Here is a 14,144-nt window from a genome sequence, read left to right on the forward strand (position 1 = left end):
AGTTTACATTATTACCTAGCAACTGCCGCGCAACCACAGACCAGACCCCACTTTGTAGTTACACGCGCCTGTCCTAGTTCTCTGTAGGCTCTCTGTAGGCTAATATAACAGCAGCGAAAAAGGAGTCCAACGCGAGTGCGTGTGTCTGCGTCAACGAGTGCTTTAGGGTAAATATAGATAATAAATTATAGGAAATGTTGCAACATTCACCACGCGCATCAACGACAAGGCACGAAGGGACAGAGGGGGTAGGCATACCAATATGTAGCCATTAAATAGCTTTACTGCTAACTGCTTTTCTCTCTTCGAGAATGTTTACGATGTCAAAATGCACCAACTTCGTGTTACATGCAAGGATGATGATCAAGCAGCAGCATCTGTTACTTGCACTAATTCATTGGGAAACGCATCTTGAGTGCGCACCAGAAAGAGAGGTAGACTGGCAGGTTCTAGGTGTCATTGTTGATATCCCCTTTTATATGAAACTTAGAACTGCTTGTAACAACTTAATATTATGCATAGTATTGTTAATATTGTGTTATCAATGTGGCACAAACGAACAAGGCTAGAGTTTATGGATCAGCCTTGTAAATTACAAGAGCTGGTGAAAGGGTTTTATGAGAAAGCTTAGACTGAGCGACCTTAAAGTGACAATGCACCATATAGCCTAAGTTCAACAGCATACAATTAGCAACATTTCTTAAACTTTATATATTTATTTTTATTATTTTTTTGGGGGGGGGGGTTGGGGGTCCCGGATTTTCAATCAAATGTGTTTCAATCAAATGTGGCAACCCTAGTTGTAACACTCATTCAAAAGGCTGTTTTTCAATTCAATTCAATAAATGTATCTGAATGTGTATGATAGGATAGGATCTGACTATTTAAGTCATGAACAACAGACGTGTGTCGAAAATTGACTTTATTTTCCATACGGAGAAATAACATGGAAGCAAAGAGTCTAACCAAGGTCAATCCTGCCAAGAAAAGCCCTCAAACCTGAAAACACATGAGGCAAAAATGCAAAACATCACAAAACGAACTAAACTAACACTAATAGGCGCATATTTTGGTATTGAAACATCATTGTACAGTATGAGAGGCTTAGTTGTAACAGCGCGTTACAACTAACCCTGTCACGTTTGTTATAAGATAAGTTAGCTCCTGCTATGAGTTGACTACATGTTTCAAAACGGTGTTCATTTTTAGCCTACAAGACGGTTATTAAAATGATACAAGATTGGAGTCCGTGAGCTGCACCCACAACTCAGTAATGGAAAGACAAATTCCACCTAGACATTTACTTTGATACCTTCAAAAGACGTTTTGCTGTAGATCTACATGAAAACACGTCCATACTGACTGAAAATTTGTGGAACACCGTCTCATAGTAATGTTGTTAACTGACCAATAGCATGTCTCGATCAACTCTCTGCAACTAGGAAAAAAGTCCATGTTACATTTAACCCCGCGTTACTTTGTGCCCCACGCTCCCATAGGCCTATGGCTGCAAACTGTGCCAAGCGAGGCGATCAGCTAGTTCAAAAGTTTAACTACTTAATGAAGATATACAGTCTTTATGCCTCGACTAAATTGATGTTTCCTATAACAACAATTCATGTTCATAGAAACCAGGTCAACTCAATTGTATCCTAGCTGCCTGGAAATTCTTACAATTAAATGCAATAACAGGTGTTAACGTTTTGGATCTTAATGGGATGCATGATAACTGGGGATATACCATAGTATAGAGTTCTATAGGGAGGGAAAGTAATCTCAATGCCCCCTACTTGTTACTTACTCCTGTACGGTGGTCGACAGGTGCAAACGACGTGCAATTTATGACAACATAATGCAAATCAACAAAACACATGCAAATAGACAAAACACAAAGAACTTCAGAAAACATCTTCATTTGACAACACGTGCACATCATTTAGAAAACACGCTGCAAATTCAGATAACATTTACATTTCAGAAACGAGCTGCCAATTCACAACAGCAATTCAGAAACGTGCTGCAATATTCACAACACAACGGAAGTGTTTCCGGGGGACACTTAAAAGTGATGAACACCTCTGAATAGGTGGCGGTCACGGTCGTTTCTGAAATGTAAATGTTGTCTGAATTTGCAGGGCATTTTCTAAATGATGTGCACGTGTTGTCAAATGAAGATGAAGATGTTTTCTTAAGTTGGTTGTGTTTTATCTGTTTGCAAGTGTTGTGTTGATTTGCATCTGTTGTCATAAGTTGCACGTCGTTTGCACCTGTCGGCCACCGTACTGTGGGGCCTCATTACAGAAACTTCCTAACTCTGAAATCCTGTCATCCTCATCTTAGTTTAGGATGGCATTTAGGATATTTGGTATAACAGAAGCATGTTTCCTAACTGCATTTAGGAAAAAGATCTTTTGGCCATTACAGAACCATCCTAACTCAATAATTTAGGAATCCTAACTTAGGATGGCACAGACCCTGTCCTAAATTCAAAATAACTGCCAAAACTGACTGCAACCACTGTATATAGAACTGGACAATGTGTCAATGTGTATGTTAACAATGATGCGAGCGGTAGTCCAGAGCCCCCTGATGGCTGGCTGCAGTAGAATGTGTAACTCTGCCCATCCCCTGTATTTCAATGGCCAAGTAGCCAACTTTCCGTGTCACTTTTCTCACCTAAAACTAGTTTTGCATCTACAATTTTTTATTCAAAAATAGTTTTCAAGATGCTTCAATACACACCATTTTTTCTTTTTGCGGAGAAATTATTTGTTTTTAATGTTATTTTAACAAATCTAAAAAAGGCATGGTCACACCTCTGACCGTTCTTTCTGCAGACACGACCACGGCATCTCGCCCCCTTATCTTAACAACAGCTAAGTTTGTCATGTAATCTAACCTAAATTAGTGTTGCTGTTATTATTATTAGGCTATATGTTACCACAGTCTGATTAAATAAATATTGATAGTCATACATTGTGTAGTTGTTTGTAAGAGACATCACTGTTCGTTGTGACAGATTCTTTGTGAAAAAATATGTGCTGTTCTTTCGTAGATGCTTAGCTTTCAGCATGCTAAATCATACATTAGCCAGTTGATAGGCAAAGCAAACGGGCTCTGCTATAAATTAATCCGAAGTAAGCCATCATTTACAGTCCGACTGGTTTCAAATGGTTTAATGTAACCAGTGATTGCCGCCACCATGGTTGCAACTTAATTTTAATATACACTTCAGGCACTGGGAGAGAAGGTGGTGTTTAATTTCCTTAACATTAACTTTTGCTTAGTTTTGCACGAATGGCAGCAAACGTCACCTAGCCTGCTATGTCGACAACCTCGGTATGACAATTTATTAATTAGCCAGACAACGATCCTCTCCCTCCCAGATGCGGAAAAGTTGATACACGCCTTTATCTCCTCCAGACTGGATTACTGCAAGGCACTTCTCATCGAGATCCATAGCAAGAGTCTTGAGAGGCTCCAATACATCCAAAACTTTGCAGCTAGGATCCTGATGAGAGTGCGGAAATATGAGCACATTACCCCCATTCTTCACTCACTCCACTGGCTTCCCGTCTCCATGACTGAATACAAGGTTTCCCTCCTCACTCACCAATGCATGGAAATGCCCAACTCACCCCATAAAACACAACATGCTCCCTCCGCTCCACTCACTCAAACCACCTCCACATACCCAGAACAAAACTAAAGACCATGGGAGCTTTCAGTGCTGCTGCCCATTGTCTGTGGAATGCCCTCCCTGACACCTTGAGGGCACCACAAACCACAGACAGTTTTGAAAAAGGACTAAAAACATTTATTTTTAGCAAAACTTTTGGTGTCTCCCTTTTAGATGTTTTTTAGATGGTCCTGTTTTAAATCCACATATTTCTTTGTTGGGGCAAAGACCAGCAATATAAAATGTATAAGCTATGTGTTTTAAAACATGTAGAGCCTAATATTTATAACAAATAAATATTAATCATTGTAACAGAATATTAGACTATCATTTATTTATGATTAATTAAGTGTGCTTGCAAAGCAGCACACTTATTGTTCTTCTTAAGTTTTATTATTATTATTTTTCCCGTCTCCCTAATTTTTTGTCAGCCCTAGCGCCTAGGCCCTTTGAGACAGAGACACCGTTCCAACTTTAAAACGTCCGGTCAGTACCGGTGTAAGTTGGTCGCGAAGATGACGTCAGGTGGGCGTGCCGTTCGTCCGCCATATTGGATTGAACAGAAAGCGAAACTAAATTTTCACAGGTCACAAATTTGGTCCGAACGCCACGAAACTTGACGTACATTATCCTTGGACCAAGCCTCACAAATGTTAGCGGAAGGATTTTTGATTTTTCGAAAAAGCGTTTGCCCGTCACAGCCAAACGAAATCGGGCGGCGAAGCTCGAAACAGGAAGTCGATCCATATCTCAGGAACACTGTCACATATCGATACCAAATTTTGTATATGAACTGGGACTCCAGTGTGAGGGTGCATAGCAAAAAAAAAAAAAGAAATATTCCAAAAGTTTCCATCATTTGGCAAACCACCCACGGGTATTTGGTAACTCACACCATTCACCTTCTATCACAATACCTTCCATGTATGCACAATGTCTCAGAGCAGACACAATGTCTCCAGGCAACCTTGCCCAATCATGAAATCCTTGCTCTGCCATGGGATAGTATGGACTTACGAACTGAAATAGCAAGGAGAACAGTAGCTATATATAGCTTACATAATAGAGTTGTTTTCACATTGACGGTATTCAAATTCAATTTTTCATTATTGTTACATATCATGATGGGAGAGTATTATTAAAAATGTTACAAGTATGCAAATGCATAAGTTTACGGGCATTTAGGTTTTACTGTGTTGTTTTGTTGTAAAGACATGCAAGGCATTCTGGGCCATGTAATGAACAGTGGTCGGCAGCACTCCATAGGCTACGTATTAATATGAATAGGTGTTTCTGTAAACCTAGGGACAATAAACAGCTATCTCTGTTACAAAAACGAGCTGGTAATCGCTCATTGAAGAGGGAACTATGATAAAAAGATTGTTTTCCTAAAAGCATGGAGTTGACGAAAGAATAAACAAGCAATGTCACGTTAATGTTAAATAGCCTACATCTGGACGCTAGGTGGCAACGTTGTATTACATTTCACTAGTGTAGCCTACTTGAAATACGGTGTGAGATTCACAAGTAAGGAAGGTGCAAATATTATGTAATTTATCATGGGAAATTATTGGAAATGTTATTTCTTGTTTATTCTAATTGCAAACCACACACATCCATTCGGAAGCACACGTAGACATTTAATACTGGAAGACTGTCATTTCGTTTATTTGATGTTGCTTAGCAACGGGGACAGACTTCAGAGCAAAGATTCTAGAACAGAGCTTCAGAGAGACACGTTTTGAGTTCGTGACCAAGTACCTAAAATATCGGTTTCCATGTGTAGGCTATGTGCTGGATGGTGTGCTTCCTTTATGAAAGTAAGTGTTTTATACAGTTAATGTTACAGACATAATGAGTCATGTTGTAGTGGTCCACATAAATGTGCCCCTTCTGTTATTAGAATGCTAAGCAGAGATTTTAACATCATTCATTTCTTGTGTGGCTAGAAGCTAGCTAGCTAGGTCATAGGGAGGAGATGTTGCTGTAACGTTATGAGATTTATGTTGCTTAGCGTAATGCCATGGTCATTTGATATGAGATGCTTGTACTCGTAACTTTAGGACTCCTGTTTTTTTTACTAAGAGTAATTCAGGAAGCATTTTAGCCCTAAAAGTAGCGCCTGAGTCTGTGACAGCTTAAGCGAGGACTCCTAATAAGACCGATTCACAAACAATGTTTTGTGGTGGCATTTCACGTCGCGATGTTTTGAATTGAAAACAATCACAAGGGAACAATTTTGCATTGTAGGCATAACTAAGGGATGCAGTAACACCACCAACAACAACCAAAACTAGCCTACTCATTGTTTACATGTACATTAAATGTAACGTTTCATTGTGAATCAAATTAAAAGATTCTCCTCTTTGCAAGCGTTGGCATAGGCATATGGTGACAGATTAATTTAATAATGTTGCTCGTGAATCACGGTGGCCTTGAATGAAGTGGCCACTTCTTAATAGGAGTCACTGTATGGAAGTAGGCTAAGTAAAATAGAGATGTTTAAAATAGGATAAAGTTAGGATATGTCCGCTTGACAACGCAGAGATAACTGGCCTTTGGCCATAGTAACCATCCATTTAGAACGACTGGCCTTCATAGCAACCAAGGATCTTAGCTGTGATTCATGTAGCTACAGTATACATACAATGTGATGCAAAGTATAGAAAGGTGATGAAATATACAGAGACAGGTCAAGAAATATAGTGCAATGTAGACAGTAGTATACAGTTGATTTACAGAAGGTGGTTTAGAGTAATATGAATTAAATATAAATATGTGCAGTGTATTAGCAGTTATCTCATACAATAAGTAGAATAATGTATGTAGATGTAGCAGTAACATTATAATAGTAGAAATAATAATATAGATATATGCAGTGTATTAACAGAATATAATAAAACAGAATAAATATGGATATTCAATATGACAAATTTATAACAGATATGTACATAACATACAGCTATGTGCAGTGTGGAAACAGTGTCATTGTAGTACAGAAACAACATTATAAGAGTAGTAAGAATACGTTTATGTGCAGGATGAATAGTATAAAGATCAGTAGAATAACTATGTAGAAATGTAATTACAGTAGGCCTATGTACATTTGTAAATAAATAGAAAACTATGGGTGAGAGGGATAAATTATTTTTATTTAGTCGTAAAAGTAAATTGCATTCAATTAAATTGCAATTAAAAATATGTCACGCAATAAGTACAACCAAAGCTGAGCTTGATCAACTAGAACGTCTAAAGAACCAGAACTGTGTAGTGTAGTTTTTTGCTGGGTCCCAGGCCATGTTGGTCTGAGGGGAAATGAGAAAGCGGACAGTGCTGCTAAGCAAGCCCTCAATGAAGAAGTCACAGAATGTCAAATCCCTGCCCCAGACCTTAAACCTATACTGAACTCTTACATCTCAGATAAGTGGCAATCTGAATGGGATTAATGTACCAACAACAAGCAAGGAATGTGAATTTTGGCACGTTTTCATGATCCACTGGGTCGTTATGGGCCACACAAAATACGGTGTTGCTAAAATTACTCCTATTGTGGCTATAGAGACATGCGTTCATGAGTATCCAGCTCAATTTAATGAGTTAAGTAAAATACATTCACACACACAAAAAAAAACATCACTAATGTTGTGGACATTCCTTTATTCTGAGATACATCAATAGGCTCTCAAAACAATCCCAAACAGACATAAGGTCTTTATAGAGCAAATCCATATAGATTATTTGTCAAATAAACCAGTAAAACAGAATTAGGGGATGGAATATATAACATTCACACTCATAGCTCATATTTCTAAAATAAATCAGTGAAAAAATATCCTGACAAACAAGCAGCATTTTAATGCCTTAGTCATATTTCATAATTTCAAATTTTTCTCTAGGTTACCTGATAGCCCAGTTTGAGAGGTGCAAGACGTGTGACATTATTTATTTTTGCAGCTAATCACTGCTGTTGTTTTATTTTATTGATTTGATTTTAGTCATAGAAGCTAAATTCGAAGGCAGGCCACAGGTAAAAGCCAACGAACCGCATTCACCCCGCAAGGCAATAGTTGAATAGAGCTTTTGAGGTATTGCCACTGCTCCAACACTGAAAGGCACTGTTAGAATGCTTGGATCAAGCCAGGTTCAGCATAGCGTATGTCACTGTCTGCTCACATTGGTGACCGGAACAGGGCAAGCACACTTTCGCAGTTCCCGTCGGAAATGCAGTCTAGTTAATATATTTTTGTTTTTCATCTTTTTCATCAATATTGACACTCATGCTTCCTGTCTTTTATATTGTTCCTTCTCCGATATTTTTGGTCTGTCTATCTTGAGCAACCAACTGTCAAAGATTCTTTAGAACACCGTCTTTGCAACCTGACATTCTAATCATAGATAAAGGCAGTCTTGTATACATTCTAAGCATAGAAACAGGCATGTTAAAAATCGAATTGACAGTTACAGTTAGGATTTCTTAGGGCTCGTTTACACATATTTAGATATTTGTATTAACGCATACTTTTGTAGTATTCCGGGAAGTTCCGGGAGTCTCCCGCATATTGATAGCAGCTCCCTGACGCCCGCAAATTAGATAAAATCTCCCGGAATCTAGAGCGAGCAAGCAAGAGCCCGAGACATCAAATCGTGTGTGCATCTGAGTGTAGCACGCACACTACGTAGTGTTAATTGTCTGTTTTAACTTTATATGTTTGTGCTTATGCTTTTATGCTCTTGTACCTTTTTTATGTCTCAGTTCCCTTCTTTTTTAACATCAACCTGCCAGGGACTAAAGATGAAAATTAGCTTGAATAGCTAAATCTGGTGCATAATATCTTATGCTAAGGAACATGTTGATTAATGTACACTGTCCCTTTTATACAAATAAAATGTTTTCCTTATTCTGTTTAAACATCCTCTTTGTGCTGTGTATTTGTATTGTGTTTTATGTTGTAGGACTATGTTTATCCCCTCTAACTAGGTGCTGCCTTTCTTGGCCAGGGTTCACTTGGAAAATAGACCTGTGTCTCAATGTGACTATCCTAGTTAAAAAAAGGATCAATAATAAATTAATAGGCTAATATATAACACATTTTAGGAAATATGAGACAAATGTGAATCTTTTGGTAGAGTTTTGCTAAACTCGCATGAATGTCACCAAGAAAATTCCTTCCATGACCTTTTTGTGTCAACATTTAAAAGTTTGAAAGAAAATATTTTTGTGTAGTTAAAAAAAACCTTATTCGTCTTTGACCCAGTAATATATGACATAAGGTTCTTGGCCAATTGGAGATACTGATCTGATCTATTCTTCTTTCGACTAGCAAAGCCACTTCAGGAGGGGATGACAACATTGCACCCTCCTCCCGTCTGTTACAAAAGAGGCGAGAGGCCATGGAAGTCAACAATGCCATGAGGATGCAAAGAGAGGTAGGTGCTCAGGTCCATTGTTTCCGCTTGCTTGCTTTTTCTTTAAATGGGCCACTTTTAAGGTGGTTGCCGTGGACAAAAACTCATGAAATCAGTGGGCGTCATTCACCAATATCTTCTTATGAATTTTCTTAACTGTGTTCATAAGAAAGTCCTACGAAAACTCTTAGGCAGATTCACGAAGGTGTTCTTAAACCTCAGAATTGTTCACAGTTTTGTTCTTATCATGCTGAATCCCATTTCTTCTTAAAGGAGCCCTATTAGTCAAGTCAAGTCAACTTTATTTCTATAGCACATTTAAAAACAACTGAGTTGAACCAAAGTGCTTACAAACAAACATAAAACAATGACAATGGTACAACAACAATAATAACATAACATGGGGGAAAAAAAATACATAATTGAAATAATAAACAAATTGGTCTAAAATAAAATAAAGAATAAAGAGTGTGTGTGTATGTGGGGGTATTAAGGTAGATTAAAAGCTTGGGAGAAAATGAAAGTCTTTAAGTTAGACTTAAAGCAGTCAATGGTTGGAGAGGACTTAATATGTACAGGTAGACTATTCCAGAGTTGGGGGGCAACAACAGAGAAGGCTCTATCACCCTTAGTTTTAAGGCGTGTTTTGGGGATATAGAGAAGATTCTGAGATGAAGACCTAAGTGATCTTGGAGTGCTGTAAGGAATTAGTAGGTCACCTATGTAACTAGGTGCCAAACCACCGAGGGCTTTGAAGACAAAAAGTACAATTTTAAACTTAACTCTGTGCTCCACAGGTAACCAGTGCAGCTTAGCCAACACAGGAGTTATATGATCACGTTTCTTAGAGCCACTTAATAATCTAGCTGCTGCATTTTGAACTAGCTGAAGTCTGTTGAGAGTGGAGTGGGTCAGGCCTGCATATAGTGAATTACAATAATCTAGTCTAGATGTTATGAAAGCATGTATAAGAGTTTCAAGATCGGAGAAGGACAAAAAGGGCTTCAGTTTTGCAATGGTTCTTAACTGAAAAAAAGCTGCCTTTGACCACACTATTTACTTGCTTATTAAAATTTAAAGAGGAGTCAAAGAAAACCCCAAGATTCTTTACTTCACTGTGGCAGTTTGCAGAGAGAGGTCCTAGTGCATTTTTCAAGATATAAACATCACTTGGAGGGCCAAAAATAATTATATCAGTTTTACTTTTGTTCAGTTGAAGAAAATTTCTTGCCATCCAGCATTTGATGTCACTGAGACAGTTAAAAATATTCTCCAAGGAACAAATGCCATTAGTGTTAACAGGCAGGTAAAACTGAGTGTCATCTGCATAGCAGTGATACTGAATGTTATACTTTTAAAAAATTGAGCCAAGGGGTAGCATATAAAGAGAGAATAAAAGAGGGCCCAAAATGGAACCCTGAGGAACACCACACTTTATAAGGGCAGAGGAAGAGGAGAAATTGCCTAAACTAACTGAAAATGATCTATCACTAAGATAAGAAGAGAACCATTGCAAAACAGAACCCTGGAGACCAACTTCATCCTCCAAGCGTTTTAATAGGATGTTATGGTCAATTGTGTCAAATGCTGCACTCAGATCAAGAAGCACCAAGAGGGCGCAAGATCCAGAATCAACTGCTAAGAGAAAAGACTTTAAGCAAGGCCGATTCAGTGCTGTGCAGAGATCTAAAACCTGATTGGAATTTATCACATATATTGAACTCACTCAGATAAGAAGAAACCTGAGAGAGGACAACCTTTTCTAGTATCTTTGACAGAAAAGGTAATTTAGAAATAGGCCTATAATTCTTCAGGTCACTGGGCTCAAGGTTAGGTTTCTTAAGTAAAGGTTGCACAATTGCACGTTTAAAACCTGAGGGGACCACTCCATTGGTTAGTGAGTGATTAATTATGGCCAATACAAGAGGGCAGATGATGGTAAAAACTTATTTAAAAAGGCGTGCAGGTAAAACATCTAAGTGGCAGGATGTAGATTTCATATGGGAGACCACCTTAGAAAGCTGGGAGGAAGATATAGCCTGAAACTGTTGGAGGCAGCTAGGTGAAAGTTCTATCACTGAGGGATCCGAATCTGGAGGTGAGATTTTTATTTTATCAATTTTATCGATGAAGAAGTTGAGGAATTTCTCACAGATTTCTGTTGAAGGGGCAAGAGTAGATGACGCAGAGGCAGAATTTATAATAGAGTTGATGGTATTAAATAAAACTTTTGGCCTATGAGCATTATTGTTGATAAGCTGAACATAATACTCAACCTTTGCTGCCTTAACAGAGTTTTGGTAGGTCTTTAGAGAATCTCTGAAAAGGTCATAGAAGACCTGAAGCTTCTCTTTTTTCCATTTGCGCTCTGCTTTCCTGCAAGATTTTCTGACAGAACGGGTCATGGCATTTAACCATGGAGTGGTGATAGTTTTGACACACTTTTGTTTTAGTGGGGCAACACAGTCTAAGGTCTCAAGACAGGATGCATTAAAGAGAGTGACTAATTCTTCAATGTCAGAGCAGGTGGAAATAGCAACAGAGATAGTAGGTGAGTGAGAGAGGAGGAAAGTATTAGAGAATGTTGTGGCTGTGGTGGAATTAATAAAACGGGCAAAGGAATATGACTTAGGGGAGATACAGGGGGACAAAACAAAATAGATTCAAATAAAATCAAAAAATGATCAGAGACCCCAACATCCATAATTTCTAAGTTGGAAACATTGAAACCATAAGACAATACTAGGTCTAATGCAGGGGTCTCAAACTCAAATGAGCTGGGGGCCACTTCTGCCAACGTCATCTGATTGGATCTATTTCTGAAAATGCAATGTTCTTTTTTTTCAAATACCACACAAAACTGCAAACAGAAAGTGCAAGTGTTTTTATCTAGTTTTAGACACCTGTGCTAGCAACCTTAGCTTATAAATAAAATAATGATAAAATAAATATTAATACAAATTATAAAACAAACAAAAAGCATAAAAACGGGTATGTGTATGTTTCACACCAAATACAAATATTTTCCTCTCATAACTTTTCTAAACCTGGCAAACTAGGCGTCAGGGTTAAGAAAGCAACACCATTGGATTTTTATATCAAAATTTCAAAAGGCCATGGCTTGAAAGTGGTCAGAGATAAAGTCCTACTGTAAATGTAAAAATCTTTGAGTATAAACAAAAGTTTTGAGTATAAACAAAAGTACCCATCACTGGATGGCAAGCACCTCAAATTACGCACCTTTCAGTAAATACTGGATGAACATATTTGAGCAGGTTTACTTTCCTTTTTTTCATATTACCCACATAACAAATTAACAGGAAAACACCTAGATGTATACCAACACCTAAGATGTATACTGTATGGTTTAGTGATGTATTACTAAACCACAAGGCCTACAATAAAGTATTCTGGTCAAATCAGTTCCTATCGCGGGTAATCTGAGTACCCAGAAGTTCGCATCATATTGCGGGTGACTTTGTAGTTCTTTAGAGCCCTGTTTCTACTAGCCCTGCTGTCTGTACCACATCCATTACGGACACTTTCATCACGATAACCACTGCAACCTCCAAGCTATGTTGGGCAGAGGGTCAAAATAAGCATGGTATGCTTAGTGGACACCGTCGTATAGGCTACACGCAAAGACGCACCTCCATTCACAGATGCAAGACTTCATCACACGTAAACGTTTTTCAACATTAGGTGTAGGCCTATTTCTGCTTCAATTTGTGCAAAACTATGGCCTGCATCGCTTCTGCGTCATTACAAATGCACGTCTTTGTGTTTCTCGCGTGTAATACAAGTATTTCCTGAAAACTTTGCGCAGCGATTTTGGGTTTGAATCAAGCTCTGGATGTCTAGCACATAGTGGAGCAGAGTAGGCTACAAATGAGATTTGTCACCGTACTTGGATCTATCGTCTATTTTAATCAGTATCATTGTTTGTTGCAAAGGGCCGAATTACATTATTATTTTGGGCCGGAATTGGGCCGGACGCGGGCCGGATTTGGGCCGGGTGTTTGAGACCCCTGGTCTAATGTGTGGCCTTTCTGATGCGTCGGGGCCATAACAGATTGCACAAGATTGAAAGAGTCCACAAGGCATAAAAAGTCCTTAACCAAAGGTTTTGATGGGCAACAGATGTGAATGTTAAAATCCCCTAAAATCATGAAATTGTCAGAGCGAGAGGCCATAAAAGATAGTAGATCAGCAAATTCTTGAATGAAATTACAATTAAGCTTAATTTTTGGTAGTCGGTAAACTAATGCACAAAAAGTCCAGGTGATGAGACGTGAAGCGGTCGTTTAAAATGAAAGTCTTGTTACAGATAGATTGTGCATTCAATAACGCAAATTTGACGGGAGGAGGGTCTTGCGTATGCTGCAGAACTTCCTGCGGTGAACCAGCTGTGAGAACTTTTACCTTCGGATGAAGGTCTTGCGCGCGTTCAGAAGCAGTCTGACATGGTGATGTGACATTCTCAGCAGCTCCATCGAAGTTGTCCAAGATGTGAGAGACAGATTCTCGCTGTGTTGTTGGTTGCTGTAGATTCTCCACTGACACTGTAGGGAGCGAGTTGTTTGCGGGAGCGGACTGCTCTGGAAAACCGCGTTGATTAGGCAAGAAATCCCGCGACGTGCGCCTCTGTGCAAGTAGCGTTTCCGCCGGAGGATCCCCGCTGCCCGGCAAAGGTGGAGCACCTCGATGTTGATGGTGTCGGTGGAGGTGAACTGTCGAAGTTCAAGGGGTGTGTACTGAAAGCCCCCCATAGCCAAAACACAAACTCCGACACGGCTTGATGCATCAGCCAGTCCAAAGTGTGCAATTTAATCACCTAGCTAGCACGAAGCCTCAATCTCCGGTTGGACAGTCAACCGACTAAACCAGCAGCTGGACAGTCAACCGACTATATGAACCCAGCGTATTCAGAATAGAAAAGGAGAGAGACACTAGCAAGCTCGAATCCAGCACAGCTTCCACTACACAAGCAGACAGCAAGTCCAAAAGCAGTGAAGGCCTTGCTGATGGCAATCGGCAGGGGGGGGAAATTATGGTATTA

The 14,144-nt window shown here is 39.0% G+C and overlaps 1 protein-coding gene across 5 annotated transcripts in view; it reads left to right on the forward strand.

Annotated features, from left to right (window-relative positions):
- LOC125293825 (coiled-coil domain-containing protein 42-like) overlaps positions 1–14,144 on the forward strand; it is a 72,129-nt gene that overhangs the window by 772 nt on the left and 57,213 nt on the right. For all 5 annotated transcript variants that reach the window (XM_048241967.1, XM_048241966.1, XM_048241964.1 and 2 more), the window contains exon 2: positions 9,001–9,106. In XM_048241967.1, coding sequence (XP_048097924.1) covers positions 9,001–9,106 — 106 coding nt within the window. The remainder of the gene's footprint in view (positions 1–9,000; positions 9,107–14,144) is intronic.

Source organism: Alosa alosa, chromosome 4 (genome assembly GCF_017589495.1).
Source record: "Alosa alosa isolate M-15738 ecotype Scorff River chromosome 4, AALO_Geno_1.1, whole genome shotgun sequence".
NCBI lineage: Eukaryota > Metazoa > Chordata > Actinopteri > Clupeiformes > Clupeidae > Alosa > Alosa alosa.